Source organism: Phoenix dactylifera, chromosome 3, assembly GCF_051530095.1.
Source record: "Phoenix dactylifera cultivar Ajwa chromosome 3, Ajwa_hap1_PhDact_Kaust_v1.1, whole genome shotgun sequence".
Classification (NCBI taxonomy): domain Eukaryota; kingdom Viridiplantae; phylum Streptophyta; class Magnoliopsida; order Arecales; family Arecaceae; genus Phoenix; species Phoenix dactylifera.
Genome location: NC_143192.1, coordinates 31,171,033 through 31,194,727, shown reverse-complemented (window position 1 = coordinate 31,194,727; position 23,695 = coordinate 31,171,033). Strand labels below are relative to the sequence as shown.

General features: G+C 37.3%; 2 protein-coding genes and 1 pseudogene across 5 annotated transcripts; all 3 read left to right on the top strand.

The window, feature by feature from the left end:
• Window positions 1-7,004: 7,004 nt before the first annotated feature.
• LOC103700198 (uncharacterized) lies at window positions 7,005-8,628 on the top strand. Its single transcript, XM_089929529.1, has 3 exons — window positions 7,005-8,018; window positions 8,098-8,397; window positions 8,487-8,628. The coding sequence occupies exons 1-3, from the start codon at window positions 7,024-7,026 to the stop codon at window positions 8,611-8,613; spliced, it is 1,422 nt and encodes a 473-aa protein (XP_089785655.1). The 5' UTR covers window positions 7,005-7,023; the 3' UTR covers window positions 8,614-8,628.
• Window positions 8,629-9,420: 792 nt separating this feature from the next.
• On the top strand, window positions 9,421-15,334 carry LOC120104950 (kinesin-like protein KIN-14H). Of its 4 annotated transcripts, XM_089929532.1 has the most exons (13): window positions 9,421-9,562; window positions 9,636-9,880; window positions 9,997-10,200; window positions 10,303-10,395; window positions 10,485-10,586; window positions 10,683-11,075; window positions 11,181-11,582; window positions 11,672-11,718; window positions 12,240-12,350; window positions 12,531-12,605; window positions 14,175-14,321; window positions 14,394-14,470; window positions 14,851-15,334. In XM_089929532.1, exons 9-13 carry the CDS (start codon window positions 12,279-12,281, stop codon window positions 14,900-14,902), a joined length of 423 nt encoding a protein of 140 aa, XP_089785658.1. In that variant the 5' UTR covers window positions 9,421-9,562; window positions 9,636-9,880; window positions 9,997-10,200; window positions 10,303-10,395; window positions 10,485-10,586; window positions 10,683-11,075; window positions 11,181-11,582; window positions 11,672-11,718; window positions 12,240-12,278; the 3' UTR covers window positions 14,903-15,334. The 4 variants fall into 4 exon arrangements, 3 of the variants coding, with proteins under 3 accessions (XP_089785658.1, XP_089785656.1, XP_089785657.1); XM_089929530.1 differs by having other exon boundaries at window positions 10,485-11,075; window positions 11,402-11,582; window positions 12,240-12,449; window positions 14,394-14,508; XR_016399810.1 differs by lacking the exons at window positions 14,394-14,470; window positions 14,851-15,334 and having other exon boundaries at window positions 11,672-12,350; window positions 14,175-14,326.
• Window positions 15,335-19,216: 3,882 nt separating this feature from the next.
• LOC149768040 (subtilisin-like protease pseudogene) lies at window positions 19,217-21,312 on the top strand (annotated as a pseudogene).
• Window positions 21,313-23,695: the final 2,383 nt, after the last annotated feature.

Here is a 23,695-nt window from a genome sequence, read left to right as displayed (position 1 = left end):
GAGCAATCTAATTAATTTTTAGAGTATAGTATAAGAGCAGATAAAGATCAAAACTTATATACTCGAAAAACATAAGATTATGTTGAATCCTTAATTCTTAATGACTTCAAAGTTCTTTCATGATATAAAAGTATTGGAGCATAGATACCAAAATATGAATTTATGCAATGTAGGATACATAAAATTCAGGGCTTTGAAAGTTCTTTGAAAGCTCTCTTAAAGACTTTCTTTTACTCCTTTAAAGATCATATCATCAAAATCAATTAAAATGAATTGGCTCATGATTGAAACACTAAAGTGCAAGCCAATAAGAGCTCATTAGTAGATTCCAAAGTAAATTTCCAATACTAAGACAAATGGAATCCTTTTCACTTAGTTTTCAAAACAAGTGATTTACCAATTAAGTACAGATGAAAATCCAACTTTCAAAAGATATTCAATGAGGCACAAAGTTTAATACCACTTTACATTTTGTATTCTTTCTCTCATCTTTAGTTGTGAATTTACATGATTAAGTTCTATATGATCTCTCCCTCTGAAATTTTCTTTCTTCCCCTTAATTAATTATTCCATTTGAGAGTTTTAGAATTTGTTCAATAAAATTGTCAATCTCGAAAATATATTTTATTTTCATAAGACTCAAGGTTTGAGATAAGACAACCTTTATAGAACTCATCTCAAGGTATAAACTTATTATATAATTAAAGCAAGTCTTGCAATATAAGGAGGTTCATCAAAATCAATCCATAAAATTCAAGGTATGCATCAAATTAAAGTAACTTTAGGATAAGATACTGAATATCTAAAGCTCCCCCTTAAAAGATGCATTCTTCTTTAATTATTCTTATCTTTTGTTGAATTTCAGATTTTAATGATAAACGTGAATAAAACTGAAACTTTATGATATCAAGAATGTAGAGTGATCTAGAATTATTCAAAATTTATAGCAATCACTCTTTTTAATCTTTTAAGAACAAGTTATGCTTCCTCTTAATCTTTGAGAAAATGTACTGAAATATTAATCAGAAAATAATTCATTTGAAGCTCAAATTCTTTCAAAAGCATTTACATTTTCTTTCTTTTAAGAATCATTTGAGTGAGCTGAAATATTTCTAAACTTAAGATCATTCACTCTTTTAATAATATATATATACATATATATTTTGATAGAAGTCTTTAATAATGTAGGAGAGGAAAAAAAAAACATATAGATGATCATTGAAGTATATATATTTATAGAACTCAATTTCTTAATCAAAGTTTTTCAGCAATGTATATATGAAGCACAATAAATCTTTTCAATATCAAAATAAAATCACATATTTAAAAATATTTGTTTGCAATCAAGATCATCGAAAGACACATCATTCAGACCAATATTAGTACACTTTGAAGATAAGAAATGATATGTTTCAGATGCGTATCGGGGCAAGCAATCAAGGCATCAGAATTATTCTATTTTTCTTAAGCTGTAGTTTTATCTAGAAATTCATATTGAGTTTAAGCTTTTATACAAAATCAGATTCTGAATTTCATAAAGATTCTCAAGGAGGCTTTCAAAGTTGTAATTTGAGATATGTATCTTCACATTGTAGCTCATCTTAAATCATTACGATTGAAAACACATATTTCAAACATATAAGAGCATATTCAGAATATTTGTATTTATGTTGAGTTTTGGTATGAATTTGAACATTATATACCAAAGTTAAGCAAGTTGAAGGATAAAACAAAATCAATTCATTTTGCCTAAATAGAGATATCCTTCTCTTCTCCTTTTTACAAATTTATTCAACTTTCAGATTTTAAAGATGATTGTGAACGACAATTCTGAAATTTCTTTTCAATAATACCAAATAAAAATTTTATGTAGTATTTCAAACATTTAATCAAATTGTCCAAGCATGGAGCATTACAAAATATTGAGAACCCATAATTCAAGACATCATGCCATATGCAAAATATATTATGTGTTAAGTCATGCATTAAAATATTAAGAGCAAGCATGTCAATGATCAAAATCAATTCTTTTCAAATAAACTCCTCCTATTTAAATATAATCTTGCAAATGATTAAAAATTTGAATTGATTCTTCTTATATACTTTCATTTTTACCTTCTTATGCTCTATACTCTATTTGCTCCCTATCCGGTGGAGTTGGAAGGGGCACGAGGTACTACCACTAGCCTCCCCATTGGCACCATCCCTATAATGAGCAATGTAGAAATGTTAAACTGTTCTCTTTAGCAACAAGATATTCACTCCAAACTCTCCCTATTTAAATATAATTAATTACGGATTTTATCCCTTCCAAAAGAATGTTCACACAAGTCTCACAAATATGCTGAATATATTATGCTTGCGCTGCTTTTACTTAAGATTGGAGTATTTACTTAGCTTTTACTTCTTCTGAGCAATGTTCATTTTCTTTTTCTTTATCTCTCTCTCTTTTTGTCATTTTCAAGTAGTTACATGAAAGAGCAGAATAAAGAATTAATCTAATATGCTGCATATAAATATATATCATGCAAACAGCATTTTCATTATGCCCAATGATTCATAGCTTATCACAAGTTATTTTGAATTAGAAACTTGAGGCATAAACTTGTGTATTTCATGGTTATGCATTATACAGGCAAAAGTGAACTTCAATTTAATCATACCATGAAACAATTATCATTAGCATGAGAATGAAGCATGATATCAAGAAGATTAGCAATTAAATGTTTAATCATGCTACCATATAATTTCAGACTATTAATTTTGCTCAACTAACTCACAAGAGAAGGGTTTAGATTACCAATGCATTTAGCATTCTTCAAGCCAAATTTCTTTTAAATTCTTTACATCCTTGGCTGAAGAAAATCTCTCTTTTTTTTTTCTTTTTTTTTTTTGTTTGCAAGGGGATGTTTATTTTATCTTTCATCGAGGTGTCCTTCAAGTTGAAATTTCTTGCTCATAAGTCCTGTATCATTAGCTAAATCTTTTTCTTTTCTTGAAGGCAATTCATTAGGTTCTCTAGGATACAAAAACATTCATACAACATATTTCTTAACTAGATGACTCAACATGAGACATGATAATAATTGAATTTGAGTCACTTTACTCAAGAGATTGCCTAAATATAAGCAAGCACAAGTCACTTGAACTAAAGAGATAACTTCATTAAGTAAAATGGTTCAAGGACAAGCATGTGAGGCAATAGAAGAATTCATCAAGGTCAAATCAAATTTTTTTTTATTTTCAGAATTAATTTAGCTTAGATTCTATTTGCTTAAGATAATTATCAATAAGATATACAAGTTGAGTTTTAATCAAATTATCTTAAACAGTTGTTTCTATCAAAAATTTTGATTATGATTTAGTTTTCAACACTAATAATCATGTTTCAGGGAGTTGAGCAATCTTCTTTTAGAGCAATTAGGATTTTATTTTGACTTATGAGTGATAGTTTAAAAGAATTAATATTCATGCTTTAAAAGATTTTTATGATCAAGTTAAGCATGACATGTTACAATTAATCAGTAGAATTTGAGATAATTTTAGAGAAAGATATTAATCATGGATACAATGATTATGCTCAATGAAGTTTTAACATGAAGGCATGAAATCAGCATCAATCATTTATACTAGAGAGAAAATTTAGATTTTGAAAACTTGAAGGAGAAAGTTATACATATTCATTCATTGTTTTCTTATCATCATGCAAGCACTAGAAAATTTCATGCTAAGATCGTGTAGATAAGATTTGTCATACATACAAGGCATTTAATAAATATTCAATAGCCTAACTGAATTTATAAAGTTAAGCATATCAAGACATAAAATGACAATTTAAATTACATTCACAAATGATGAAATAAAATTTATTTATAAGTCACGTGCCATGGCACCCAATTAAGAGTTTCACATGAGCTTCAAGGGCTGCTTTGACACATTTGCAAGATAATCTCAGTTTTTCATTTTAGGTACCCAAGCTTGCTTGGGTCTTTGGGAGTTAGTGCATATGGTTCCTTTTGGAATCCAAATCTGTTTAATTGTAATAATTTTATCATTTGATTTGCTTGTATTGAAACAATAGGTAAAGTTTTTATGCCTATTCTTTTCATATTTGAAACAAGTTATCTTATTTGATGGTTTGCTTGGTGAATTAATTACCTTTTTATTTAGAGGTTTATTGTTAAGTAAGGAAGTCCAGTCAAGTTTTGATTTATCAAAATCAGCATGTTGGCTTTCAAACATTGTTTTTAATCTTTCTGAACTTACAGTGAATTTGTTAATAAAAGATTTCAGTTGGTTAACCTTTTTACTTAAGTTTTGATTTTCTTTAATTAAATTCTGATTTTTCTGAATTAATTCTTCTGAATTTAACCTTAAATGTTCATTCTCAAAATTTAATTTGTCTTTCATTTCAACGGTAGAATTTCTTTCTTCTGACATTTTCAGATTTAGCTTTTTATTCTTTAAACTAAGCTTCTTATTTTTTAAATTAAGCTTCTTGTATTCTAAGTATAAATCAGAAAAAGCATCATGAAGTTCATCAAATGTAAAATCAGATTGAGCTTCAGTATGTACTTGATTTTTGAATGAGAAATCACTTTGTGTTCGAGTACATACCTCATCTTCATGTGCTACAAAACATAGATTTTCAGTTTCAGTTTGATACTCTTCTTCTTCGGAACTAGTTTCAAATTCACTAGAAACGTTAGTGCATTCATATTTAACTTCAAGCATATTCCATATTTCCTTAGCAGTTATGCAAAAAGATATGCTATTAAGTTCACTATCATCCAATGCACAATATAGAATATTCATGGCTTTTGCATTTTGCTGAGCCCTTTCTTTATCATGATTAGTGTTTGTGTGTAGCCCATTGACTATGATACTCCATAAATCGTAGTCATGTGCTTGAATGAAAATGCGCATGCGTGCTTTCCAATATGTGTAGTTTATACCATCAAATAGTGGAGGTCTATCAATTAATTGTCCCTCACTCATAGAACATCCCACTTGGGTTGTCATGATCTTTAACTCTTGATTGTGAGATCAATGAGTACTATTAGAGCACCTTGCTCTGATACCACTTGTTGCCCAAGGTGACAATCCAAGGAGGGGGGGGGGGGTGAATTGGTTTCTTCTAAATTTTGGTGTTTTAAAAATTTTCTTAATTAAGTGCGGTGGATGCTTTCTTAAATTATTTGAATGAGTTAAACTAGAACAAAGATGGAAGATATTGCAAGAATAAACGTAAGCACATGCACAACACAAACACAACAATATATAGTGGTTCGGTGCTCTCCTTAGCACCTACGTCCACTCCCCAAGCGACCCCTTGGAAATTCACTATAATCCCGCGGATTACAGTTGGATTGTTTTCCGGGCTCACAATCTAAAAACCTTTGTTGGTTTTACGGGCTCACCAACGAACCTATACACTTTGGTTTTCCGGGTTCACCAAAAACCTTTGTTGGTTTTGCGGGCTCACCAACGAACCTTTACCCTTTGGTTTTCCGGGTTCACCAAAAATCTTTGTTGATTTTACGGGCTCACCAACGAACCTTTACACTTTGGTTTTTCGGGTTCACCAAAAACCTTTGTTGGTTTTACGGGTTCACCAATGAACCTTTACAAATAGTTTGACAAACAAAAAGAAAGATTCAAACTCCTAAATGAGCAAATGTAACAATATTAACTACAAAGAAGAGTTAGAAAATATTTATCGCTTTGAAGTGGCTTCTCTCTTCTTTGTCAAGGATGCTTCACTCTTCAAGGGAGGATGGAGCTCTTGATGACTCTTTGAATCTGCTCAACCTCTTTCTTTGATTCTTGAATGAAGCTCTTGAATGAAAAAGATTAGGGCACTTTTGTTTTCTTGTGTACTCTTTGATATTCCTTGCAAAAGTTATTCTATCTGATGAATAGTGCCCCTTTAAATAGCTTCCCACATCCTTTGGTCAAGCCCCAATGGTTAGATTTGAAAAACTAGCCGTTACTGACCTTGGGAAGGACAAAAAGTACATCTGCAGAACTAGCCGTTATGCTTCAGCCCGTGTTTGGGTCGGCTCAACCTGTCCTTGGGTCGACCCAACTTTCACTTGGGTCGACTCAAACATTCCTTGGGTCGACCCTCTTAGAAAACACAGAAACTTGAAATTCAGCCTTCCTTCCCTTGGGTCGACCCAACCTTTCTTTGGGTCGACTCAAACCTTGGGTCAGCTCAAACTTTTCTTGGGTCGACTCAAACCTTGGGTCAGCTCAAATTTTTCTTGGGTCGACCCAACTTTCAGAAAATTCAGAATCTTGAATTTCAGCCTTTCTTCACTTGGGTCGACTCAACCTTTCTTTGGGTCAACTCAAGGTTTACTTGGGTTGACTCAACTTCTTCTTGGGTCGACCCTCTCAGTAAATCCAGAGAACCATTTTTTGAGTTGTTTGAGGATCTTGATGTTTGGGTCGACTCATGCTTTCCTTGGGTCGACCCAACTCACTGTTCATCTGTGCCATTTTTGCAGAAGTGTGCCAAATGATTTCTTGATGTGCCGGGGTCGACCCAATCATCCTTTGGGTCGACTCAATCTACACTTTGCTGCATCTCAAGGTTAGATTCATTCAAATAAACAATGAAATGTATCTATATCAATTTATACAAATATACTGAGAGTAACAGACTTATAAATGAAGTATCGTTTTAACTTATAACATACTCTTGTTAAATGCTTGTTAATCATCAAAATAACACTATCATCCTCAGTTATTCCAGGTGATAAGGGCCCGGGTAATGATATTGATGTTTTTTTGTAGCCTTTAATAGAGGAATTGAAACAGTTATGGGGGGGTATTGATGCACTTGATGCTTTTACTGGTCAAACATTCAAATTGCGTGCAGCTCTTATATGGACTATTAATGATTTTTCTGCATATGCTAATTTATCCGGTTGGAGCACTAAGGGGCGTATTGCATGTCCTTCTTGTGGAGATTCAACCCATTCATATTGGTTAAAAAATGGACGAAAGTTCTGTTATATGGGCCATCGTCGATGGTTAGAACCAAACCATCCATTTCGATTTCAGAATGATCTGTTTGATAGTACCACAGAGTTGCGTTCTGCCCCTATTCCACCAACTGGTACCGAAGTTCTTAGACAAATGCATGGCACAAATTACATACCTGGTAAGGTCTCCAAATGTTTAAAGAAGAGGGGAAGGGAGGATGTTGGTAGCTCATTAAATGAAGGGTTAATATCAGAGATTTTAGAGGATGCTAACTTTTTTGAGAATGATGACAATGCATATGGACAGGAAAATGATGATGACACATTGGTTGCTTCTACACATAAACAGTTATGGAAAAAAAGGAGTATTTTTTTTGATTTACCTTATTGGGAGTATAATCTTCTTCGACATAATCTTGATGTCATGCACATAGAAAAGAATGTTTGTGATAACTTGATTGGAATATTGTTAAATCTTGATGGAAAGACTAAAGACAACTTGAAAGCGCGTCTTAATTTGAAAGATATGGGCATACGACAAGAGCTTCATCCGACAGAGCTTGCCAATAATAAATTTTATATACCTCCTGCATGTTATACAATGTCTACTCAAGAGAAAGATCTTTTTCTAACAGTTCTGAAAAATTTGAAGGTTTCTGATGGGTACTCATCGAATATTTCACGATGCGTAAATCTCAAAGAGCGAAAACTTTCAAATCTTAAAAGTCACGATTGTCACATTTTGATGCAAGATATCTTTCCATTGGCTTTAAGATCGTCAACACCGAAACAAGTTTTTGCAATTGTTTCTCAATTGTCATCATTCTTTAAGGCATTATGTTCCAAAGTTCTTGATCCTAAGGAGCTTGATCAATTGGAGTCTAATGTTGCACTTACACTATGCCATATGGAAAAGATCTTTCCTCCTGGATTTTTTACTATTATGGTTCATCTACTCATTCACCTAGCGGCGGAAGCTAAACTTGGTGGACCGGTTCACTACCGATGGATGTATCCTATTGAGAGGTGATTTTTCTAAACTCTAATGTCCATATTTAATAATCAGTTTGATTTTGATATTTATTTTAAAAATTTATTGTTGAAGGTTTCTTATGCGCTTAAAAGATTATGTACGCAATCGAGCCTATCCCGAGGGCTCGATTGCTGAAGGATATATTGCTGAGGAGTGTTTGACATTTTGTTCGAGATATCTTGAAGGTGTTGAAACGGTTTTCAATCGACCTCAAAGGAATTGTGATATCATAGAGAATGCAGATGTTTACAAGTTCTCATCTGGCGGAAGAGTTTTGGGAAAAGTTGAAAGTGTTGTTCTTGACCAGAAATCGTTGGCACAGGCACATCGCTATGTCTTACTTCATAGTGATATAATATCCGAGTCTCGCAGGTTAGTACGGTTAATTGAAATCTAAATTTACTGTCATGTCAGGAGAATGTAATATTGGTATTTAATTAAAGATAACCTTGATCGTGCAGAGAATTTTTAATAGCTCAACGAAGTCTCAACCATAATATTCGTCCTACACCAAGGATTGAGCAACGATGGTTGGTTGAGTTATTTCCAGAATGGCTTTTCAAACAGGTTAGATGTCTAATATATTAAGCTTTTTTTTAAATTTTATAGAGAGAAATTAATCATTATTTCTATAATTCTTTTTAGGTACCAATGATGATGGAGAGGAATTGTTCTGAGGAGTTAATAGTCATTGCTCGAGGTCCGAATAATATTGTCAACAGATATGGTGGGTTCATTAAAAATGGTTTTAAATTTCATCCTAAAGAGCGTGAGAAATTTAGAAAAACCCAAAATAGTGGGGTTATGGTTGAGGCGGATGGAAAAAATTATTATGGTGCTCTAACAGATATTTATGAGCTGGATTATTATGGAAATTTTAAGGTAGTATTATTTCGATGTGATTGGGTGGATATAAACTCACCTAGAGGTTTGAGGCAAGACATAAATGGATTCACACTTGTAAATTTTTCAAGGTTGATACATACAGGTGTGCTATTGAAAGATGATCCATTTGTTTTTTCATCTCAAGCTCGACAAGTATTTTTTGTGCAAGACTCAAAAGATAAAAATTGGTCTCTTGTTATTAAGACGAAACCTAGGGACTTGTATGATATGGAAAAAAGGTTGCAAGAGGAGGACGATGATACTTATACTCAGTGTATGCCTTATAATATTGTGCCAACTGATGAAGTAAATGCGCCAAGGAGTTTGATTAGGATGGATGTTGAATGAGAATGTAGTTTCATAATGGTAAGTACAATTTATCATTTAACCAAGTATTATATTCTCTTTTATTAGCCCTTTATTTAGTATAAATTTATTATTTAACCAAATATTGATTCTTTTTTGTGCATTCCAGGTAACAATATGCCCCGAGGGAGACGATTTAGAGATGTGGAGTTCCAGCATTCTCAGGTGGGATCTACTTCTGAGCAGTCCCTGCAGTCCCAGCAGCCATGTGAGCACCAGCAGCACGAGTCAGGATCTCAGCACGAGCCTCCTGCTGATTGTCCGGAGGATGAGCTCCGGATCTAAGGTAATTCGATTTAAAGTTCATATTTTATGTTCATATTTGTCTTCAACTTTTTAAAACTTTTTAATTTTAATAGATGGACAAGGGATGGTGAGGACGAGACGGGGACCCACTCAAGCAAAGGATGTGTGGAAGCTTCCTCCGGGTGAGAAGATCATCATCCGATGCAACGAATTGGGGCAGCCCATCAATAGAGCTGGAAGTCTACTATCAAGCATTTTAGGATCGGTTGCACGCAAGGGTCAGCTGTGTCCACTCAACTATACGAAGTGGAATGACATGCTTCCTTCGTATAAGGTTGAGCTTCTTAGACTTATACAGGTAATGAATTGAATTTATTCTTTTTAATTCGACACCTCCTGTATATTAATTTGCTTAGTATCATAATTTTATTTTAGATGTTTAATATTATTATAACATTCTGAATCTTGTTGTAGGATAAGTTTGTACTCTCTCCAGAGAGCCATGATTGGGTGCTAAAGTCCCTCAATCGCAAATGAAAAGAATATAAAGCAAAATTGAAGACGGACTTCAAGCGCGAGGGTATGACAGAGGAGGAGGTTGCTCGTGTGACTCCTCCTGATGTATACCCTCAGCAGTGGAGGGAGCTTGTTCACTACTGGTTTTCTGAAAGAGGACAGGTCACGTATATTGTTTCAATATTTTATATTATATTTATTATTAATATAGATTGCGAATATATACATTGAATCATATTATACTGTGTGCTTTTATTTTGGCAGACATATTCTAATATTGGTAGAGCTGCACGAGCATCTCAAACAGTTCCTCATACTTCAGGCTCGAAGAGTTATGCGAGACGTAGAAATGAATTCGTAAGTTTGTTTGAAACTATTTGAAACTCTACTAACATATAGCACGTATCATGATATATAGTTTGGCAATATACTTTCCGTATGTGTAGATAGTAGAGCATGGAAGGGAGCCTGGTGAGGTAGAGTTTTATAAGATGACCCACACTCACCGAGATGGCAGCTTTGTCCGGGACGAGTCGAGAGATATAGTTGTATGTATTCATTTTTTATTTGATCATAATTATTTTATTAATTTTACTTCCTTTAAATTATTAATGTGACTGTTTATTTTTTTGAGAGAGATATAGGAAAGAGCTACAAATCTCATTTCAGAGCGCGTCGGGGAGTCATCATCATCCGACGGGGCCAGTCGCGTCGAGGCTCAGGTCTATGTAGAATTGATGGGCCCAGAATGTTATGGACGCGTGAGGGGTTACGGTATCGGAGTTACCCCCACTCAGCTGTCTGCAGTGAGCCGATATACCCAAGATGCCAGACAAGGTACTAGCACTGTAGAGGTTTGTAGTTTGAAGACAGAGATGGCACAGTTAAAGCAGTCATATGAGACAAGGATAGAGGAGATGAGGCAGAGTCATATGACTGATATGGCGGAGTTGAAGCAGAGCCAAGAGTTGAAGATACAATCTTTGCAAGATCAGCTTGACCATATTTCATCTTTTTTGCAGAGATTTGCTCCTCCGGTACATAAATAAATATATTTGAATATTTTATATAATTATAATGTATTCTTGTATGAGCGTGATGACTTTCGTATTTTTAGTTTCTAAAGTATTTTTTTCTTGTAGGTTGCTGATACTTCATCTACTCGTAGAGATGATGATGCCGTCGACTCTTGATACATCGTAGATTGTGTACTTACGATTTTGAGATGAATGTTTTTAGATTGTTTTAAATTTTTTTTTTTTTGATACTTACCTCAATTTCCAAAATACGATTATGCCAGAACTTTGATAAGTATAGATCTTGGAAAGGACTTTAAGTAGTATGTTCTATGTTGACTTGACAGGAACATGGTTTCCAAAATCTTATGTATAACAATTAGTTTGTAGAGTTTGATCGGTTTAAGATAGATAATGCAGATTCGGTCAACCTCAGCCAAAGGAAGAAACACTATCTAGACACTCCACTCCATTTTAGGTCCTAACGGGCTCCAGGGCCAATAGACCGGTCCCATTACTGGTATAATGGTATAACCCTTGCACTATTGACAAGTCTTCTCGCTCTTTTCTCTGCAAATTAGTGACTGACATGGATCATTTGCTGCTACTTGGTACAGGTCCAGCATCCCAGTAATGCTGAGTTAATCCATAGTGGATTTGCAGGGTGAGAATTTTTAACACGTATTACTATTGCTTGATCAATTGAAGTATTGAATTGGCATCATCCAGCTAAAAAACATGCATTTGTTAGCTATAGAAATTTAAGTTGTATGCCATATTTTAGGTGGTTAATTTTGTTTAATTTGCTTTATGATCACTTTGCAAACTGGCATTTTCTGATTGCAATACAACTTTCTTATATGGTTTACATGGTACTGTTGTGGTAAATGAAGGTGATTCATGTAATGATCGAGGTTAGTGTATGTGCCAGTATGTATTCAATCTTTGATTTGTAAACCTACTTCACTGATTGACTTCAGTTTTCTAGATGGCCTTTGAATCTGTATTATAAATTTTCTGCTTGAGTTTGAGAATGAGGGCACGGACAAGATGCTCTTCAATTTGATTTCACATGAGCTCTCACTGCTGCTCCATTGATTTGATAAATGTCATTTTATCATTATTTTTATATTTATAATTATGTCACTAAAGACCCATAGCTTTTTATGTTGGATGTTCTTCCAGTCATCTCAGCAAGAGGCTATTAAACAGAAAGAAGAGTTAATGAAGGAAGTAGGTTGCCTTAGAAGTGAATTGCATCAAGTAAGAGATGAACGCGATCATACATTAGCCCAGGTGCAAAATTTAAGTGTTGAAATTGCAAATTATGAAGAAATGACTGGAAAGTCCTCAAAGGCTTTGGATAGCTTAACAACAAAATCTACTGCCCTTGATGTTTGTTGTATCTTCTCGTTTATTTTGAAAGTTGTGTATTTGCTATTATGACTATTTATTTTTTAAATTATATATTTGCAGGAAACGTGCTCTTCCCAAAGAGAGCAGATACAGGTATTGCAGCATCAGCTTGCTGCAGCAAATGAAAAGTTGAAGGTTAGTGGTGTGCTGTCGTAGGCAACCAAAAATAAAACCTATACTTCTAAAAATATATATGTAGTAGTGCGAGTAAGGATCGTTCCCACGGAGAGTATCTAGCCTAGTTTTATGCAACTTGAACAAGGACGGAGGGGGGTTTTGAGTATAATGAAAATAATAAAACAACTAAAGAAGAATTCAGATTTAAGTATTGAAATCAATCAAAAGAACAAATCTTGGTCTAAGTCAACATCCACCATCGGAATTTTACAACTGATCATTGATGCAAAGATATCAATTTGCACTTTGAATGTCCACCGATAGAAATATTTTTCTATCTCTTCTTAGTTGTAGTTAATTAAAAACAAGCGATCTAATTAACCCTAACTACTAAACAACCCAAGACAAGCGCTAAAGGTTTAATCTAGTAGCAGCCTTAAGAATTAGAGAGATCGATGAAACTAAACAACACAAACACAAGCGGTTGCATTTGATTTAGCCGAGTATTCTTCCTAAGATCTGAAAATTTCTAATGCAGCAAATTATTAGATCTTAGTTGCTTCACAGATTAGAGGAATCAAACAATTACGGATTTGATATCTAACCTAGCAGTAGATTGCAACGAATAATAAACTAGTAGGCCTCCTAGTCATTAAACGAAAATAATCATGAAAATATGCACAGAAGGACATTCGACATCAAAGCATGAATTGAACAATGAAAACAAATTCAGATCTCACAGTTTTATTGATTCCGAGGCTTCTGTTTTCTTAGACCAATAAAAGCTTTAGCCACGCAGAGCCATGGATGCAAACTTCCAAGGAGAAAAGAGAAAGAGGAGTCCTCCAAGAGAAAAGAGAAAGAGCCCCCTTTTCAGCCCCCTTTCTTTCACCTTAGGGGGCCCTTTCTTTCACCTTTATCCCTTCCAAAAAAATCTCCTAACAAATATTCAAATCTGACTAATTACGAAAAATAAAATAAAGTCCTAATATAACTAGGAAAGTGGTGTTTCCAGCTAGGATTTTCGTGCATCAAATCTGGAAACTTCTGAAAATTGACCGAGTCAAATCCACGTATTGCAGGCTAAGGACGTGCAGCAACTTCGAGACCGATTTTGACCTTGATAAAGTCAGTATCTATCAAAACTCAAAACATAAAAGTTGTAGAGCGTTTTCTTGGCATTCCACAGCATCTTGAATCATCTCAATCAGAGCTCGGATGAGAAAGTTATGCTTAAATTATGAAGCAATGTCGAAACTGTCCAAAATCATCCAATTAGCTTCGTTTTGTACTTAACGCTTCCATTTGCATCCTAAATCAAAATATAAGAATAATGAGTACATTTAGGCACAAAATAAGTATAAAAGACTAAATATTAAGAAAGAAAAATATGACATTTTGCATTCTCATCAGTTAGTGACAGCTGAGTTTCGAGAATTGTAATATCTGACTTTGTAGCAATATTTGATATTCTTGTTCCATGCCTTAGGGAAAGGAACTTGTTTTGGCAGCAGTAAAGCAAGAAACATCTTTTCAATGTTATTTAGCTATTTCAGTCAGTTTTAACAACTCTGTTTATTTTTCTAGATGGCTGATTTGACTGCCATCGAGACAATGACAGAATATGAAGGACAGAAGAAGACTGTAAAAGATTTGCAAGATCGTCTTGCAGATGCAGAGCCTCAAATCTTGGAAGCAGAGAAATTGCGCAAAAAGCTGCACAACACCATACTGGTACTTATGTTACTTATTGTGGCTGATTATTTTTGCCAATAATTTTGGTGCTAAATCTTCTTCGTTCTGTAGGAACTGAAAGGAAATATCCGAGTGTTTTGTAGAGTACGCCCTGTTTTACCTGGCAGTGATTGTGGTGGCACAGAGGGGTCAGTTGTTTCTTATCCTACATCACTTGAATCTCTTGGTACGCCCTGTTTTGTAGAGTACGCCCTGTTTCTTATCCTACATCCTACAGAGGGGTCAGTTGTTTTTTGGTATTAGTCTGGACTTTCATATTCTCTAATGTTCTTGCGGTGACTTAACCTAGGTTTTCCACTCTGATCATTTTGTTGCCTGGCCAGTTCTACCGATTCTCTTATCCTTTTGACCCCTAATGGTGGCTCTGATGCCATTCTTGTATTACATCTCTAATTTGCAGCATCTACTTCATGCCATTTTATTATTTGTTTAACAAGTGCCACCTTTATTTGATTTTTTCTGGTGATGGCATGCTGAATTTAAGAAAATGAATTGTCTGTTGTTGCAGGTATGCATATTTGCTTATGGGCAAACAGGTTCTGGTAAAACTTATACAATGATGGGCACGCCAGAACCGCCTGAGCAGAAAGGGCTTATACCCCGATCTCTGGAGCAAATATTCAGAGGATGAAAATATTCAGCCAATCTCTACAAAGTCAGGGATGGAAATACAAAATGCAGGTCGAGTTTTTTGGGACATTCTTGAGACCCAACCCTTTTGCCTTTCAACTCTGGCATGGGTGTCAGAGGACTGTTGAAAAAAGACTTTCAACAAATATTATAAAGATGACATTGGTATGAGAGTTGACCAAATCAAGGCTACGGTTTCGTTTAATAAGCTGAATGTATCTTGCATCATTTTTTTGAAATGCTTATACCTTCTGCTTGTTATTTTAACCAAGCCAGTTATGACTTCTGCTCCGTAGAGCTAAGAGTGAATTTTTATGTTGAGCAAATTTGTGAATTTAATGCATAGAATCTTGCATGTGAAATAACTGCCATTCCAAGAGTAACATCATTAAGTTGTAGGAACTTTTTATGGAAGTTATACTCCAGCCCCTTCCATTGTTAGCCATGTGAACACTTTTTTTTTGTTGGGTTTGTTTTACATTGAAACTACAATATGACAATTGAAACATATGTATTACTCTGCATGTATTACTCTGCCATTCCAAGAACATCATTAAGTTGTAGGAACTTTTTATGGAAGTTATACTCCAGCCCCTTCCATTGTTAGCCATGTGAACACTACAAGAAAATTCATCTTTCCCGACGCTTTTTATAATCTTTACCGACGCTTATAAGCGTCGGCTAAAGTTCCCGCCACGCAAATAGAAGCGTCGCAAAAGCGTTGGCGATATCGGAGTGGCAAAAGTTTTTGCCGACGCTAAAAGAAAGCGTCGGCAAAAACAGGAATTTCCCGACGCTCATAAAAGCGTCGGCAAAAACAGAATCGCCGACGCTTTTAAGCGTCGGCAAATGTATTTTTAACGCGTCGACGTCGGCGTAGGCTTCAAGTTTACCGACGCTTTAAAGCGTCGGCGTAGGGCGTCCCACAATTTTTATTTACCGACGCTTTAAAGCGTCGGGATTGCTATTTTTTTTAAAAAAATAAAAATATGAATGTAAATTATAAAAAATTAAGGGTTCATATCATAGAACCCTTAACCATTACTAACATTAAAAAAAAATCTGAACGAAGTAGGATTTGTATGAGAAGGGGTTAGGTACAATTGAGTTGGGGTTCATGTTTCTGAACACTGATCACATCCAAACAGGTTGAATATGAAAGTATGGTGCACACAGAATTACACCACAACCCAAAACAATGCAGGAGAAAATTGACAGGATGCAGGACCCTGTGGTGATTGAGTTCAGAATAATAAGAATGACAGATTGTCAGCTGCATATGGTTTCTGATGCAACCTGTTCAAATTTGACAACGACTCCATGCTGCTAACCAGGCTGAATTTGTGAAAAATGGGCACTTCTTGGCACCAGTATGCAAGATGTGACCATTTTATTTAGAATTATATATGTGGAAGCCGGATGTGAGCCTAAAATGAAAATAAGTTATCCACATTCCAGACCATTTCGAGGACAAACATCGCTTATACACCTAGGTAAGCATCATTAAGCTGCTAACCCAGTCCACCTCACTACCATTTGCATTATATAAGAAACATAAAGTTACTATATCATGATTATATTACAGCTCTGTAGTATAATTTTGAGCATTGCACCTTAGTAATGTAGTCAAGTGAAAGCATAGGCCCATCATCCTCCACTAGCTGACCACATCTCAAGCACAAGCCTTTATAAAATCCAGGATGTGGAGGGCATGAATCCTCATCTGCCAGTTTCTTAGATGTACCTGTAGTAGAATATTCAGTTTGCTTGCGTAAGCTTTAGTTGACTATAAAGTGTAAGTCTTGCTCATCACTATGTAAAAACTTTAACAATTACTAAGATGTAGAAGCATAGATGACCCAAAGTTTAATTACAGCAGCAAAATAATAGTTGAAGGTTGCTAAAGCACTAAAAGTAGAATTTATAGTAAAAAACTAAAATGTAAAAGATCATATAAAAGTAATCAATTTTGAGGCGGTAAAATAAAGCACAATGCCAAAGTGCCTTTCTGATGCTGTACGCTGACAAGTTGTTACTAAATTAAGAAATTTATCTATTCTTGGCATGCTCAAATGCTATACCATAAGAATCAAAAAAAGGACGTAACCAAGATAGTGTCGAAGTTCTTTTGACAAAAATTGCTTTCTTGAAGATGAAGTATCCTTAGAAATAGCCAGCACCATGATAGTGATATTATAGAACTCGAAAACTTGTTTCCCTTCTGACTCAAATATTTTTCAAATCTTTTTATGATTCCTACGTTACATACAATGACTGTTTTGAGCGGCTCGTTTTCAAATCACATATAGCTTTGACCTGTTCTGATTTCTTAATCAGGTGACTAAGTCTGGAAGCCTGTGGTGAAGTGTCTTTGACCACCATTATATCTGAACTCTGAAACCCAATAACTGATAAAGTCACGGAACAGTTACTAAACAAATGTTGAAAGATAAGTTCGTTTACTGCAAAATTTTTAACTTTCACTTTTTTGGTTGGACAATTTAGTGTTCTACAATGAACTTAGTTATGCACTTTCAGACAATAGATGTTTTTGTACTTCCCAAGATTCTGCACTTAAGAGTGGCACACAAAGTAGAATGGATTATAGGACATTGTCAAAACACAAAATATTAGTTAGTAATTGTTTGACCATCCTCTGCCAAATTCTTGAGCAAACCTTCAGTCTTCATAAAGCTAAGGATTATAGCCTCCGCAAAGTCTAACAATGTGAAAGAGATTGGTTCTTATCGGGCTCCTAAATATTTAAATATTATGATTAAATTTGAAGGAGCTTGAAGTAATCATGGTTTTGAGGAAGCTCATTCACAAACAGGAAAGTGGGATAATTTTTGTTCTACAAACAAGTTGGATCTGCATTTCTTCCAACACGACAGGATCCATATGCTGCATACAATATGATAAAAAATCAAAAGAAACAATTTATCTGGTTATTCTAATAAGGTGTTACACAAAAATTGATCCATCATGTCAACTATTTCAACTACATCTACTGGTCTTTTGGATTTGGGCACCATGCGTGGACCTATAGAACCATAAATAAGTTTCCTCCAACTATTTGGGATGGCTTTACATGCTATTACTTTCCTGTCATCTACTTCCTTATTACAAAAGTACTTCCAATTTTTCAGTAAAGGCAGTATTCTTCTTTGAGAGTTTGACATGTCACGAAGTTATAAACCCACATTCTCAATTTCTTGCAAATCTCCGCATCAATTACAAATATGAATAGTAAACACCTTCGGCTACAGGTCATTTCGCTATGGCCTTATTATGGTCGGCCAAGTAAGGAAAGATAAGTATAGGACGAGCAGGAAAAGTAGACAGGGAATTGAAAAGCACGACTTCCAAGAGGCTTAAGCAGTATATGCAAAATGAAAATTATTAATTGCAAAGATCCCATTCCTATCTTTATAATTAGCATTCTCAACATTATATGTAGCTGAAATAGCTGCAACATGTACTTTATATTTCTATTCTAATCAATAAGTTGATTCTCCTTCCATGATTAAACTCAATTCTTGACTAAAATTATTGTATCTTTGATCATAACAAGCAATCTATAATATAAAAACATCCTAGCATAGGCTAACAAATTTTGCTCTGGTATTTCTCCATTTCTTCAAATGTGTATTTTTTGACATTTGGACTGAAATTCGAATGATTCGAATGATTTTTTTTTTGTTGAGTTTGTTTTACGTTGAAACTACAATATGACAATTGAAACATATGTATTATACATAAAATTTCATTTGGACTGAAATTGAATGGTTGCCAGGAAAGTGCTTGACTCAGAAGCTTCTGAAAAAGAAGCCAAAGAAGGGCTCAAAGAATTTTGTATACAGGTTTAACATTTGTTTCTACGAATTTGTTAAAAAAAAAAATGCTATTGCCGACGCTTAAAAGCGTCGGCAATAACTCTCCCGGCACAGGTATACCAAAGCACAAAAACATCGGTAATACAAGAACTACCGACGCTTAAAAGCGTCGGTAATAGACCGACGCATAAAAGCGTCGGAAAAATTGCCTTTGCCGACGCGTTTAAAAGCGTCGGGTTATCTGCCGACGCTGACGAAACGCGTCGGAACGAAAATCCTCCACGCCCACCTGCCCGACGATTTCGTCACGCTTTTGGACGCGTGGGGAGGAAAATTTCCGACGCGTATAAGCGTCGGTAAAAGCTCTGCAAAGCGCCGGGAAAAATTACTTCTTTTGTAGTGACCATTCGACGATTATGGCCATGGAACCCATGCCGCCGGCACGGCTGCTGGCATGTTCGTCGGAAATGCCAATGCACTTGGCCAGGCCACGGGCACCGCTGCCGGAATGGCTCCCTACGCTCACCTGGCCGTCTACAAGGTGTGCACCGAGCTTGGATGCTTCACCTCTGATATGCTCGCTGGTCTGGACAACGCCATCAAGGATGGCGTCGATGTGCTCTCGCTCTCCCTCGGCGGATACTCGCTCCCTTTCTTCGACGACGGCATCGCCATTGGCGCGTTCAGAGCGGTCGAGAAGGGCATCTTTGTAAGCTGCGCGGCGGGCAACGAAGGCCCGTTCAATGCCACGGTATCGAACGAGGCTCCATGGATGCTGACGGTCGGCGCGAGCACCATTGACAGGGAAATTCGTGCGACTGTCAAGCTTGGCAATGGCGTCGAGCTCATCGGACAGTCCGCCTACCAACCAAGCGACTTCCTCCCCGCCGATCTGCCTCTGGTGTATCCCGGCCTCCATGGAGGTTCCCGCGCGGCAGTCTGCAAGAGTGGCTCCCTCAAAGACATCGACGTCAAAGGAAAGGTGGTGGTGTGCGACGCCGACGCCGACGTCGGCCGGGTGAATCAGGGCCGGACCGTCAAGAGCGCCGGCGGGGCCGCCATGATACTAGCTAACAAAGAAGCCAGTGGATTCACCACCATGTCTGATACCCACGTACTTCCAGCAGCTCATGTAAGCTACTCCGAAGGACTCAAGATGAAATCATACATCAGTTCAGCTTCGGCTCCGACTGCCTCGATCGCCTTCCATGGTACGTTAATCGGAACGTTTCCGGCTCCGGCGGTCGCTTCCCTCTCAGCCAGAGGACCCAGCCGGGCCGACCCCAACATCCTGAAGCCGGACATCGTCGGTCCGGGGGTGAACATTTTGGCCGCATGGCCTTTCCTGGTCGGGCCATCCGGCAACGGGGCTGCCGCGTTTAACATAATCTCCGGCACCTCCATGGCCACACCACACCTCAGTGGAATAGCAGCGCTGCTAAAGAGCACCCACCCGGGGTGGTCGCCGGCCGCCATCAAGTTGGCGATCATGACAACTGCCGACTTGACTGCAAATGACAGCGAGCCGATCCGCGACCAGAACATGGATGTCGCCGACTTCTACGCTGTAGGATCCGGCCATGTCAATCCTTCAAGAGCCGCCAATCCCGGCCTCATCTACGACATCGATGCCGGCGATTATATCGCGTATCTCTGCGGGCTGCGGTACACCGATGAACAAGTGAGCGCCGTCGTCAGCCGCGCGATCAAATGCTCCAGCATCGAGAGCGTTTCCGGTGCCGAGCTGAACTACCCTTCGTTCACGGTGTTCCTGAATGCGGAAAACAACTATAAGCTGACGGTCACACGGACGGTGACCAATGTTGGTGCGCCCAGGTCCACATACGGGGTCCGGGTTAAGTCTCCAACGGGGGTTTCGGTGGCCGTGGAACCCAAAAGGCTCTCCTTCTCAAAGGCTAATGAGACAGCACGGTACTCGGTTACCTTTTCCAGCAGCAGCGGAAGCAGAAGCAGCATTAGCGATGGAGCTGAAAAAGGGTTATTGACATGGGTTTCATCTGATAAAATTACAAGAGTTGACAGTCCAATCATGGTGTCCATCGTGTGAAAGGCTAAAAGATTAATGCTTGGGGGTTGGTAACTTTCTATAATTCTATCTAGGGGTTTGGTAACAACGGTTTATTTATTATTGCGCCTGCTGGCAGAGTTGGAAAGTAAAGGATTAATGCTATTGATCCAAAAAATGAGTTGTGATTTCTTTGGTCCTGTGCCGTGAAATCGTTTATTATCTGCTCCGTGAAATCGTTTCTTGACGTGAAAGTCATAACTGTACGCTGTACTGCCCATCATGTGATTTTCGCAGAAAAAAATTTGATTCTTTATTACGAGCATTTCTCATGATATTCTACTGTTCTTCGCAAAGAAGAATATCTTTGAAAAATAATTCTTTTGCTGTTTTTTCACATACTTCTCCTTAACGTTCCATCCGTCTCTTAAGTCCAGCCATCACTGCCATCAAACTACTATAATACATACTCTGTTGAGCGAGGAAAATATGTATCATATTAAATTTTTGATTAATTAATAAAGTTCTAACTGCCAGTATGAGATGTTGGGAAGCGGATATGGACCTCTAGGTTTGTAGATAGGGGTTAGCGCACCCTGTTCCACATTCTAACCTTCTTTTTCAAGAAAAAAATGTATAATTGAAAAAAAGTTCTTATAAACATTTGTGTGGGTGAACGCTTAAAAATTTTATCATTTTTCTTTGCCCAAAAAATCTACTATCACTATAAATTTCGCGGCCTTCCCGACCTTTTTCATTCTATTTTTGCTTTTATGATTTCCATGGTTAAACAAGAACAAGTGCACAAGCTGCATGAGAAGACATTACTTATGCAAGACTTACCTTGAGTGCAGAGTGTATTCAGCTTGAAGAGGATTTTGCTACAGTTATTAGATGGATCCAGGATCAAGATAGGAATGGATCCATTGCTGCATGATATTTTTAGGGCGATGAGGGATTCACTACATGAAAAAGAGGATTTTTCGACAATGACCCGCTGATGCTATAAAAGGCATCACTAATTTAGTCACCGCACAAAATTTTACCGACGCGGGTGAGTAGCATCGGTATATTACGACACTTAAAAGCATCGATAGTGGGAAAAGAGCTACGACAATGGTTATAAGCGTTGTTGGAAGCCTAAGATAATACGACGCTTTCTAAAAACATCGGTGAAAGTGTAGAGTAAGTTCCGACAACGCTTTAGAGTCTAAGCTAAGACGATGCCTTCTAAAGCATCGTCGGAAGCCTTGGGCCATAAGACGACGCTTTCTAAAGCATCGTCGAAGGCCTCATCTTGGCCTCCCCCGATCCTTACAAATTCCTAACCCTTTTACAAATCCCTAGCCCCTTCCAAACCCCTAGCCCCTTCCAAACCCCTTCCACCCCCCCCCCCCCCCCCCCCCTAACCCCTTCCACACCCCCCCCCCCCCCCCTCCTCTCCCAACCCAGCTGCCATCATCCCTACTCCGTCCATCAACAGGTGTGGCCGGTGGACTACGAGGCGGAGGAGACGACGGAGAGGGGGGATCTGATGGCGGCGGCAGAGTGCTTGGTGGATCCGATGGTGGACGAATAGTAGAATGGATGATGGGGAGCAACAATGAGACGGGAGAAAAACCTATCGGTCGAGATCTCACAATATTTCTTTACCAGAAGTGGGTCTCTTCTTTGTTCGAAAAAAGAGACGCATTTTGAGAAGACGAAGGCGCCGACGAGAAATCAGACGCTTTCGACGAAAATTTGGGCACCTTCCTTTCTGGAGCTCGCTCTCTCCAGCGTCTCTTCGCTCTTCGTCGGCCCCTTCCAACTCTTCTCCCTCATTTTAAAAGCTCGTGCTTTTTAGGGCCGTTCTTTTTTCCTCTACCTTGCTTAATGATGTTTAGCATCTACTTAATGATTCGGGATTTGCCACTTTCAAACAATCAAGCACACCCTGGATTCCATAATGAGGTCGGTATCGAGTTCCTTGGGACAATACCAGGGAAGCCATACACACTTCAGACTAATGTGTAATCTATAAGTTAGAGATGGGCATGCTTGTCTCGACTCGGCTAGCCATGCTATATGCATGTGTGGGCATCGGCGTGCGCGCTTGGCTGCATGTCCTGATCGATTTGAATTTAAATTTAAAATTAAAATTTAATTTTAATACACAATGTAAGCGTTACAGATCAAGTATATATGATTTCATATTTGATTTTGGAAGGCTTCGGTTGCCTGGGCCATGCCTACAGAAAGGCTTTATGTGTCTTAGGTCTCAAGTACAACATTAGTCTCAGGTCTCCAGTGCAACATATCATATCTATCAAGTTTTATTCTTAGAATAGTAGAGTTTCTCTGACTTTCCTGATTGTGATTGCCATTCTCGAGATTGGGCTACGTCCAAGCCCATTGAAGCTGCTAAGCAACGGCAGAGGATGTCTTAGAAAATTCCCTGCGAACATCCATGAGGATTTAATTTTGGGCCATCCCTGCTTCAGTTAATCTAGTCCAATATCTGATAAGTTGCATCACTTCCTAAGGAAAGATAATTCGACTGGAGATGTGACATGAAGATAGCGACTGATATTGTTCTTGAGTTAATCAAGTCCATTATCTTGTTCTTCTGCTTTTCGATGACGAAAGAAAACTAGAAATAGTCTTGCATGGGATTGGCAAAAAAGTAGCACATAATTCCCCACTGCAATCATGCTAACATGTACTCGATGAACTAGACCTATATGCCAAAGGCCAACGTATTCAGATTTTTTGACATTTTCTCACGCGTTACATGCACGAAAGAGCATGACTTGAACATATGACATGACAGAGATTGAACATTGAAGCTTTATGATCTAAGACATCTATCACCCATATAT